Source organism: Poecilia latipinna, unplaced genomic scaffold (assembly GCF_001443285.1).
Source record: "Poecilia latipinna isolate Pla-1442-1.1 unplaced genomic scaffold, P_latipinna-1.0 Scaffold2788, whole genome shotgun sequence".
NCBI lineage: Eukaryota > Metazoa > Chordata > Actinopteri > Cyprinodontiformes > Poeciliidae > Poecilia > Poecilia latipinna.
Genome location: NW_015115404.1, coordinates 17,725 through 29,183, shown reverse-complemented (window position 1 = coordinate 29,183; position 11,459 = coordinate 17,725). Strand labels below are relative to the sequence as shown.

Genomic DNA, 11,459 nt, shown 5'->3' with positions numbered 1-11,459 from the left:
ACAGGCTTCAAGGTGTAGAAGTTGTATCGGTACTGCCATTATGCTGTACTTAGCTAAAAGGTTTTCATAATGAATGTTGAGGATTTGACCTCTGTTGCTGGATTTTCTTAACTGATCACGATAGGGCTTCGGTCAGAAAGCAGGCTGGTCATCAGGGTGTTTAAATGGTTTACTGAAGAATTACTGACAGGACGGTGCAAATAAATTGAAGCAGTTTCTGAAAATACAATAATAATACAGATTCAAATTACCATTTAAAAATTAACATCAGTGAGCAAACAAACTTTAAATATCAGCATTAATTCCTTTCTAAAGCACTGTTTAAATTTGAATGATGCAGAACAACACCTGGAATCAGTCTATTTCCAACTGCCCAAATCTCAAGACCAACAGCCAAATACAAAGATAGTTTCAACACTAAATTCCAACCATTAAGAGCAAAACAGACATTCATAAACTATAGAACACACTTGTAACTAAATAAGTGCTGTCAGAAGTGACAACCAACATCCACCTATTCATGACACATGACTAACACCACAACTTACATCGTCAATGACTGCGGCACCAGTCTCAACAGTAAACAACAAACAGATCAACTGAACGTCAAGAAGAAGAAATAAACGGAACAAACCTCCTTCCAATAAAGGGAACCACTTCAAAATAAAAGCATAGACATGAGTCATTGAAGTACTTGAAGAATTAATAACAATGAATGTGTTTATTATTGACTTTCTTTTTTTCATTCACTAAACACAAATCAGTAATATTTACACCAGCACACATTCCTTTGTTCTTATTGATCTTAAGACGGTTGAGCTGCAAATGCGGTGGTGCACAAGCTTTGATCCAAGCAAGGCTTTCCGTTTCAGATTTTGGAAATCTGTGAATTTTAGTTCCATAGATACGATCAGGATACCTGACATCGCCTGTACAGATTCCCCACTGACAGTGGAGAACCATTCTTTTTTAAGTCCTGACGCAAAAACTTTCTGCCGGTCTGCTAGTCCACAATGTACATTAGCATGTGTTAGCATGTGTCTACTACTGTAGCTTGTGTTTGTGAGACGGTCACGCACGTGGTAGCTGCGCTGTGACGTAAAATTGGCAATAGCCAATGAAACGCGGCCCCTGTGGTAAGGTCCATACAGCTTTAACATGTTAATCAGGGATTAATAACCTGTGTCTAAAAGATCATACATATCATCACTGTATAATGCAGGCCATCTCTTTCACTACTAATGCAGTTCCAATCAATGTTCCCACTAAACCTCCAGCAGCAGCTTTAGCAGCAGCTAGAGCTGCACTAATAAATGAGTTGTCTCTCTCTGCCTGTCTTTTTGCGTTTTCAGGAGTAATGTTTGGATTTTCTCTGATCAGTCGTTCCATTTCTTCTTGCTTAGCTCTCTGTGCCTTTTCAAACATTTCACTGGTGTAGTAACTCCTTCCATTTTCCTGAACCATTCTGTTGATCTTCTGCACCAGTCTCCTCACTTGAGCAGAATCTTCAACATTGTTGTCAAAGACATTTTTCTCTCAGCACATCTCCATGAGTAACCAGGACCATGGTGTATTTGGCTGCTTCTTCTCCAAACGTTTTCTGGATTATGTCCATAGATCTTGCTTCTTCTGCTGTGAATCTATTCGGTTGGAGAACAATCAGGAACACATGAGAACCAGGAGCCGCCAGGCTGATGCATTTAGTGATCTCTTTCACAACCTCTTCATTACTTTTATCTGTTCCAAACAGACCTGGAGTATCAATAACATCCAACTTTAGACCAACAAACTCACTGGTTTCCTTCTCACAGACTGATGTCACAGAAGAAAGAGAGAGACTAGAATCAAAAGCTTTCTTCCCTAAAATGGTGTTTCCTGTTGCACTTTTGCTGACTCCAGTTTTTCCAACCAGAACAATGCTGCGCTCTGGCTCCCCTTCAGCTGTTGACACATCCAGTCAGTTCAATTCAGTCACACAGGCAGATTCATGGTCAACAACATATGTTCAAATTTTATTCTAAAGTAAGGGAGTTTATTATTAAATTTTAAAAAACTTGACATTATTAGAGTAGAATTAAACTAATTGTCCCTCAATAGAAAAACACCAAATGTAGGTAATAAACTGAAGAAAGTTATTTCATTTTTATTGTTTCAAAGCTTTACTTATAACAACAAAAAGAAATAACAAAAATCAATAATCTCCCAGTTTATTCTGTTATATCACTCAAGCAATAATCAGAAATTTAAATGTAGTTTTCCTCCCTGGTTGTCTTGATGTCAAAGGCAAAGAAAATTATATAATCCAGCAGGTGATGATTTAGTCAATCAATAATTACTCAGAGATAAACGTCTAAAATCAGAAATAATGTTAAATTAACCATTTTTGTAGCTGCTGATACTGTGAGTTCAAAACTCTTGTATATTATTATTATTATTATTATTATTATTATTATTATTCAAGGTAACTGTCAGTTGAAGATGTGACTGAAGGAAGCAGGAATCAAAACAACAGCCTCACAAATCAGAGATGATGATGCTCAGCTGATCATATATTTCTTATTTAGTGACATAATCAATAGTCTGCATAGAACTGGTAAATATTTTGTTATTTATAAAAATCAGGGTTTAACCAACTGCATCCAAAACATCGCTCCCACCATTACTGTATAAAACATGTCTCATCTCTCCCTGCTCTTCCTGAACCTCCAGTATTCATGGGTGGATTTTCTCTGAACGGTCGTTTCATTTCTTCTTGTTTGGCTATCTGTGCCTCTCTAAACATTTCACTGGTGTAGAAACTTCCTCCATTTCCCTCAACCATTCTGTTGATCTTATCCATCAGTCCACTGACTTGAGCAGAATCCTCAACTTCGTTGTCAAAAACATGATATTTGTCTTCAAATTTCTGCAAGATGGAGCACTGACTGATGATAGGTCTTAGAGTCTGTCTTTTTTCTAATATGTCTTCTATTTTAACGTTTGCCTTTTTCAGCTCATCTCCATGAGTAAACAGGACCATGGTGAATCTGGCTGCTTCCTCTCCGAACACACTCTGAATTATTTCCACCGTTTTTTCATCTTCTGGTGTGAATCTATTCGGTTGGAGAACAATCAGGAACACATGAGGACCAGGAGCCGCCAGGCTGATGCATTTAACAATCTCTTTCTCAACCTCTTCATTAGTTTTTTCAGTCCCAAACAGACCTGGAGTGTCAATAACATCCAGATTTAAATCACGAAAATCATCAGTTTTCTTCTCACAGACTAATGTCACAGAGGAAAGAGAAAGATGAGACTCAAAAGCCCTTCTCCCTAATAAGATGTTTCCTGTTGCACTTTTGCCGACTCCAGATTTCCCAAGAAGGACAATCCTGAGCTCTGAATCCATTTTAGCTGTTGGAGAATTAGAAAAACAACAATAAACTGAAAATAATTTTTATTCATACAGATGCCAATTAAACAAATATGTTATGGTTAAATTTAACAATATGGAAGAAAATTAGGCAGATCACAGAATTCTAAGAACAATAATAAAAGGAAACAAAGAATAATATTTTTTTCTTTTAAACTTTGCTAATTGTCATTTTTCTAAAGAAAATGACATTCTTGTGAGATTCTGCCTGTTGGAACAATAAATTTAGCTGGATGATAAATTGTCACCAGAAGTCATTGCAATAAACAATAATGTTGTTTTGAGATAAGTGCAGCTATGAGTTGATACCAAAGCACCAGAATCAGAACTTTTATCATACAATATTTAGTACAAAGAGAGAGAAAAACAATAAATCATTGTTAAATGTATGCAATTAATTGATTTATTGATTAATGCCACAAACCTATTTGTAATCTTTGGTATGGTTCAGAAAACCAAGACATAAAGACATACACACAGAAAATAAGTACTTAAAATACATTATACAGTTCAGCAAATGAACAAGTAAATATTCTTTCATGAACATACGACAAATGGCTGATAAATCAACCTATATTTTATATGTTAGCTCTGAACTCTGTTATTCAGAAATTAAATTTTTTTCTTCTCGTGAGGTTATTTTGTTGATTTGAACAAATTATTGATATATTGATTTGATTGATTCATTGATTGATTTTCAATGTAACAACATTTAACAAACAAAATTAAGAACAAACTAGAAATAAGATGAGAAGCATAATTCTCATAATTAATTTATTATGTCTAATAGCCTTTTAATTCCACTCCATGTCAAAAGAAATTGCAGTGAACTAATTTTTCTTCATGATTTTTCAGCAGAGCTTTTAGTTCACTGAGCTAAACATTACATTTATGCACAAAAAGGAGAATGTGTCTATGAACTGAGAGATGATGGTTTGACATGGTTAATATAATAACCACAACCAGTAATAAACAAAAATGGTTTCTGAAAAGGGCAAACAATTGATTTTAACAGTTCAACAAACAAGCGAACTTCAAGTACCCATGACCTCAACCAGGTTGCAGTTTGGATCACCATGAATATTTATATTATATGCATAGGTATATAATATAAATTTATATATATCTGGTATGTCACATATCCTTTGACACACCAGAGGATATGTGTGTATCAGTAGCCTATAATGAAGAAAGCAACCATGTTTAAAAAAGATTCACACATAGTTGTTCTCTCATTAAGACCATATAGCCATAAAGGGCTCTTCATAAAAATAGTGCACCAAAGTATGAAAAACAGAGAATTTCACTTGTGTTATTTCTCTGAGTGCCAATTATCAGAGAAATCAATAATCAGTGAAATCAGGTTTTAATCAAATGGTCAGGTTTGCTTAAAACTATTTTAATAATTTCAGCACAGTAATGTCTCACTTGTATTATATCATAATAAAAACTTTACAGCTTTAACACCTTCAAAGTGTAACTTTATGTCAGTTAACATAACACAAAATTTGACTCCAAGCCCATTCATGGCATCATTTAAAAGCAGGAACTATAAAGGTACAAATTAATTCTTTTTGTAAACAAATCACATGTAACTATAATAATAATAGTAATAATTCTTATCATTATCATTGGTTATTGTTAATCTTATTTCTTTTATATATTGTTTGTAACACTAAGAACTTTTTGTGTGAATCTTTTTATCTGTTGCTGTTCTTACACCTAAATTATCCTTTTGCATGACAAGAAAGACAATTTCTATTCTATTCTATTCTCTTCTATTCTATAGGCTAATATTATTATACAGGTTTGACTGAATAAATTAAGTCTTATAATAATTTCACATGTTGAACATTTTTCCTATGTGTTCCCTGAAGAATCATCAAACCTGAACATATTGGAGTTAATCTGCTGATGTGACCTCGTTTGCTTTTTCACAGAGAATGTAAATGCCTCTCAGGTAACATGCGTCTTATGCATATTAACTGATACCAGATGAATTTACACCTATATGAAGCAAAAAAGGAGAAACTTTATTGTTTATGTCCAAATGATTTTTTTTTCCACATCATGTTAGTTGTGTTTTCTGTTACTTTATGAGACTGAAAGTGGTTCACTTTCATCATATAAGTTTAAACAAGTTTTCAAAAAAAAAAAGAAAGAAAAGCATTGGATTTAATGCTCTGTAGTTAAATAACTAAGCAGCAACCCTCCCGACCCCACTAAGAGACAAGGGTGTACAGAAAATAGATAGATAGATGGATAATTAAATAACACTTACTGTAGTAAGATTTCCATGAACCTCCACCTGTAGACGCCGTCTTGCCACTGTGTTTTACAAACATCACTGGGGGCATGCCAAATCTTAAAATTACAAAAAATAAATAAATAAAAAATAATAATAATAATGAAGAAACTACAGTCAATATTTATGAAACCTATAGATTAAAATCTGTTTTCAGAGAAGTTTGTCTGCTTGAAACAGTTAAAATAAACTATGTCTTTCTGCTGAATCAAAGTTTTAGTTTTAAATATTTCAGAAGAAAGTTAATTAGATAAAAATCCCAGAAATTACAACAATGTATTTAAGATATACAGGTTGACAAAAAGCAGGTTTATCATCTTCTGCTCAAACCTGCTGATGTTTGTTATTAGCATATTAAAACAAGTTGAAAGCCTTTTCTTAAAACATCATGACTGGTGTGGAAACACTTTAACATAAGTACAGTAAATGTGTTTGTGCTCTGAGCAATAAAACACTACTTTACGTTTTAGCTAAACCAACTTAAACTCTACTTTTAAATACAGAAAATTATAAAAGTTAATTGCTTCTCTAGAAGTTTTTGCATTAAAAAAGAGGATCCTGAATAATTATATTTATTCTAACCTGATTTACTCACTTCACAATAATATACATAAGTTTTATTTTAAAATTTGTTAAAGTTGACAATGAAACTGAAGCAATAACTGTTTTAGCTCAATTTCCACCCATAATTTATTCAGTGACATCTAACTTGATTCATCTCTTATCTAAACCAGTTGATGATGTTTAATATTCTGCAGCCCAGTTTGTAAACTCTGAGTGTTAATTTCCAAAGGGTCACAATAACAGAAACCCTATGTTATAAATGATCTGCCTGCAGTCATTGCCAATAAAGTAACAGTCAGAACATACTAACCCAGACTCTCTCTGATTATAACAACGTCCTCCTTCTGAGAGCGATTCTATTTTATCCAGCAGATCCTGGACCTGCTTCCTGTTTTCCATCCTCTGGTTGTTGAACACATGATACATCCCACTGCAGCTCTTCAGCAGTTTCTGCAAGTTTTCATCTCTTTGTACAAACTGATGAACATTAATGCCTGTTTCTTTCTCCAGTCGGTCTCCGTAGGTGAACAGGATCATGGTGAACTTGGAAACCTCTGGACCCAGAATCTCCTGCAGCTTCTTCAATCCTCTCTTCTCCTGTTCAGTGAATCTTCCCAGCTGGATGGTGAGCAGAAAAACATGAGGACCAGGAGAGCTCAGCTCCACAGCTCTCTGGATCTCAGCTTTCACTTCTTCTGGAGGAAGAACAGAGCTGGAGAGTCCAGGAGTGTCAATCACAGAGACTTTATGAGAGAAAACTTCTCCTTCTGCCTTCTTGCTGCTCCGAGTCAGAGGAACCAGACTGAGTTCAGAGTTAAACTCCTCCTTTCCCAGGATGGTGTTTCCTGCTGAGCTCTTCCCGACTCTTTCCTGACCCACCAGCACCAGTCTGAGGTCTGAAAACAACACAGCAGTTCAGGAGATAGCAGAGCAACATTTGGCTTCTGACAGTATTATAGGTAACAAACATTAGGCATTATATTTAATATTTAACACCCTTAGAATGTTACGTCTTTTCAGTCATTCTCCTGTTTGTGAAGTAACATAGTAATGATGTATGTTTTTCTTGTTTACACACATTTGAATGAATTTAGCTACATAATGCATCAATTCTGAAAGCACTGAGTTTTCATGTTTGTTAGATAGTTTATTTATAAAGCTCTTTAAAAACAAATATTAACTGCACTAAAGTGTTGCACAGTATTCCTAAAACCACAGATAAATACACATAAGGATAAAACAAATTAAAACAGACGGGGTAAGTAAATTACAATGTCAGGCCTTATGGAAAAGCCTTAAAATGTAGTTTTAAGGAGTGATTCTTAAGTTGTTCACACTTTGGTTTAACATGATCAAAATGGGGGTGCTTTAAAGATTGCAGTATTAGATCTGCCCAAATTATGGGCAGATCTAATACTGAAGGGTAAGTTGATCCACAAATAAGGAACAGTGACAGCGAATGTCTCCTCTGCTTTCAGTCTGGTTCTGGGAATATGTAATAGCAGTTTATTATTTGACCAAAGTTAAAGTTGTGAAGAAAGTCCTGGAGCTGGGGCAAAGTCATCTATAATTTTAAAAAACAGATAGGGGGAGGCACTATCTGCTCCCCCTATCTGCCCTTCAGACAGGGCCTACCAGTCTGAAGCTGTATACCATACAGCTAAAATTTTACCATTCATTTATTGAGAATGGCAATGCTATTAACTTTTATTTAATGCTTTCAGCAGAAATAAAATAAAAAAATAAATAGTGCATTTAGGATTTAATTAGGAAGTTTACTTTGTATAAGTGAAGAATCATCTTGATAGTTTGATTGTTGTGTTTTCATGGCTACAATATGGTGCAATCTGCAATCTTTGTGTTTGAGCTCAGTTTGTCCATGTATACATCACAGTAAATAATAACCAATAATTAGTGATTGGTTTTAAACTCGGCCTATTAAGCTGGGCTATAATTGATGAAGATCTGACATGGAAACCTCACATAAATTATTTAAGAACAAAAATGGCTAAATCTGTTGCAGTACTGTATAAAGTAAGAGACTTTAATGATAAAGCTCAGTATATATTGTATAATGCAATAATTGTTCCACACTTGATCTACAGTATTGAAGTCTGGGGTGAAACATGCAAAACATTTACAAATCCTATTTTTGTTTTAAAGAAAATAGCTGTAAGAATTACTACTACACATTACAATATAGTAATATATTTGATTTATCTCAAATACATTATTTTATCAATTGAAAATATTGAAATAGCATAAAATAAATATAAATAGATGCTAATGGGATTTTTTCACAGTAACTCAAAACTATGGACAAAATAAAACCAGCGAAAAACTCTGGAAGTTCAATTATTTTATAGTTCTAAACTTGTTCAGTAATACTTATTTTATTTTCTTCATATAGCAGACACTGTCATGTTGAAGTCTGTTAAAGTGGCAATAATAATTAATAATTTTGATTTGTGGCCATATGCCCAGTCCTACCTGCAGCAGCAGCTCTAAGCGGTCGTCCCATTTCTTCTTGTTTGGCTCTTTCTGCCATTTCGTTCGTGTAGAAACTTCCTCCATTTTTTTTTACCATTCTGTTGATCTTCTGCAGCAGTCTGCTGACTTCAACAGAATCCTCAACTTCATTGTCAAAGACATGATATTTATCTTCAAATTTCTCCAAGATGCAGCACTGATTGATGATCTGTTTTAGAGGTTTGTGGTTTTCTAACATGTCTTCTATGTTAATGTTTCTCCTTTTCAGCTCGTCTCCATGGGTAAACAGGACCATGGTGTATTTGGCTGCTTCTTCACCAAACATTGTCTTAATTATTTCCACCGTATTTTCATCTTCTAGTGTGAATCTATTCAGTTGGAGAACAATCAGGAACACATGAGGACCAGGAGCCGCCAGGCTGATGCCTTTAACAATCTCTTTCTCAACCTCTTCATTATTTTTTTCAGTCCCAAACAGACCTGGAGTGTCAATAACATCCAGATTTAAATCACGAAACTCATCAGTTTTCTTCTCACAGACTAATGTCACAGAGGAAAGAGAAGGATGAGACTCAAAAGCTTTTCTCCCTAAGATGGTGTTTCCTGCTGCACTTTTGCCGACTCCAGATTTCCCAAGAAGAACGATCCTGAGGTTGTTTTTTTCTGCAGCTGCTGGAAAATGAAACAAAACATTTACATCAGAACAAATTTTATTCAGATAGATGTCAGTTAGAAAATGATTTCCTAAAGTTTGATTTATTCATTTATTAATGCCACACCACTTGCTCGGCTTGAAGGAGCTCATTGCTTTGAAAAGCAACATGAAAACGTTTGTCTACTCTGTGTCACCGACGCTGGTGAACATGATGGTAATAATGAGGCCTTCACTGTTGGTAATGCTACTACTGCATGTAGTGATTGTGCTGAGTTTTTACCCAATCTTCTTAGCAATGCTGCTGGGTCAAAACATACAGAGCTGCTCGACATTCAAAACCATTTACCATAATTTCTGTCCAATGGGAGCCACAATCGTCACCTGCATGTCTTTGTTTACAAATTATAGTCCACTAGCAAAAAAACACAACATGAAAGCAAAATGCACCAAACAGAAAAAATACAGTCCCTTTTCCAGACCAAAGGATTTTCCCGGTGTGAATAAACGCTAAATCAAAGCTTAAACCCCATCTCTTTAGAGTTGCCTTCGATTAATAACTACAACATTTATTAATTCTAGTCTGAATTACGACTTTTCAATACTTCCCTTTATTTTTCCACTGCAACATAACACAGTGTGTTTTTTGTCTAATCTTTTCATCATATAAAGCACAATGAATATCCTTGTGATATATAAATAATCTTGACTTTTTTGACAGTTATTTGAGTTTTGCCCAGAAAACCTGCTAAGCCCGGCGGTTGGGGCGCTGGGACAGTCCACCAGCAGCTCACCGTGTTTTTTTTTTTGAGTTGCAAAAGTTCTGAGGTGCTGGACCAGACATGCTACACTGAAATCAGTATTTATTTTATTTCAGTAATAAGGCAAGTCAAAGTACCATTTTCTAGTACAACTGCGATGTTCCTGTACTCTTGTTTTATGTTTAAAAAAGAAAAAAGAAAAGCAGTTGCATTTTGCTCCATTTACTTACCACAAACAGTGAGTGTTGGTGTCACAGCCATTGAAGCAGCACATCCAGAAAACAGCAGCTTACAGCTTCAACATTTAAAAATCCACCGGGATTCGTTATGATGCCATCTGTGATGAAAAACATGACTTTAATGGAACCGGTTCTCCATATATGCTGTCATCACAGAATGCCTTTTTGATGACCACACTGTGTGCTCAATAATACATTTAATTTTGTTTAATTCATACTAGGCTACATACATATACACACATACATTTCTCCACCAGCAAGAAGTGATCACATATCTCATATAAATATTTCCTCGTAACACATATGTGGAAGGTGGTTTCCTCCACATATGTCTATTGGGGTCAGCAAACCCCAACAGACAGAATGATGTCTTATGGACATCATTCTGTCCTCGTCTCATGATGGGAAGTGACCCATGAACTTTACCTTCTGACATGGTATGTCAAAAGGTAAAGTAGGTAAAGAATAAAGGTGACTAATATATGTCACCTTTATTCTGAAACCTGACTCTTCAGTGGATGACATAAAATAATGCCAAACATTTTTCAATGAATGTAAATTTGTTTCACAATTATTCAATCAAATAAAAACTAATCTAATTTTTTTTTTTTTTTTTAAAGTGGTCAAAACTTTTGGAATTGTAATGAATTTTGTTTAAACGAAAAGCTTTGTTTAAATTTTTCTTTTAATCACTAATTTTTATATCACGAAGTGGAAAAAAATAATTTGCATAACAAACTTTTATTTGCGCATGTCAGAAATGTTTGGTTGATACTTTCAAACTCTTAGTTTTGATGCTCCCTTTTTTGGTTGAACTCAAAGACTAACTGCCTTCTGCTCAGAACTGAACCTTCATTTTGAAACGGAGGAGTTTTGGTGAAAACACCTTTACCCAAAGCATTAAAAGTAGAAACACTTTTTCGGCCGTTCCTATTAATAAACCCGTCTCTAAACATTCCCCACTGGCGTTAGCAGAGATTTTTAGTCTCGCCAACATTGATACCCAATGATGGGAAGTAACAAAGTACAAGAACTT

The 11,459-nt window shown here is 34.8% G+C and overlaps 2 protein-coding genes across 2 annotated transcripts in view; both read right to left on the bottom strand.

Moving 5' to 3' along the window:
- The window catches only part of LOC106939156 (uncharacterized), a 10,529-nt gene extending 8,600 nt beyond the window's left edge, over positions 1 to 1,929 (bottom strand). The window contains exons 1-2 of the mRNA XM_015021463.1: positions 549 to 1,929; positions 90 to 217 (exon numbers count right to left, since the gene is read on the bottom strand). The gene's annotated coding sequence lies outside the window, so the exon portion shown is untranslated. The remainder of the gene's footprint in view (positions 1 to 89; positions 218 to 548) is intronic.
- A 345-nt stretch (positions 1,930 to 2,274) lies between these two features.
- On the bottom strand, positions 2,275 to 10,530 carry LOC106939161 (GTPase IMAP family member 8-like). Its single transcript, XM_015021467.1, has 3 exons — positions 10,415 to 10,530; positions 8,772 to 9,440; positions 2,275 to 3,393 (listed from the first exon to the last, which is right to left on the bottom strand). The coding sequence occupies exons 1-3, from the start codon at positions 10,443 to 10,445 to the stop codon at positions 2,660 to 2,662; spliced, it is 1,434 nt and encodes a 477-aa protein (XP_014876953.1). The 5' UTR covers positions 10,446 to 10,530; the 3' UTR covers positions 2,275 to 2,659.
- Between the last annotated feature and the right edge of the window lie 929 nt (positions 10,531 to 11,459).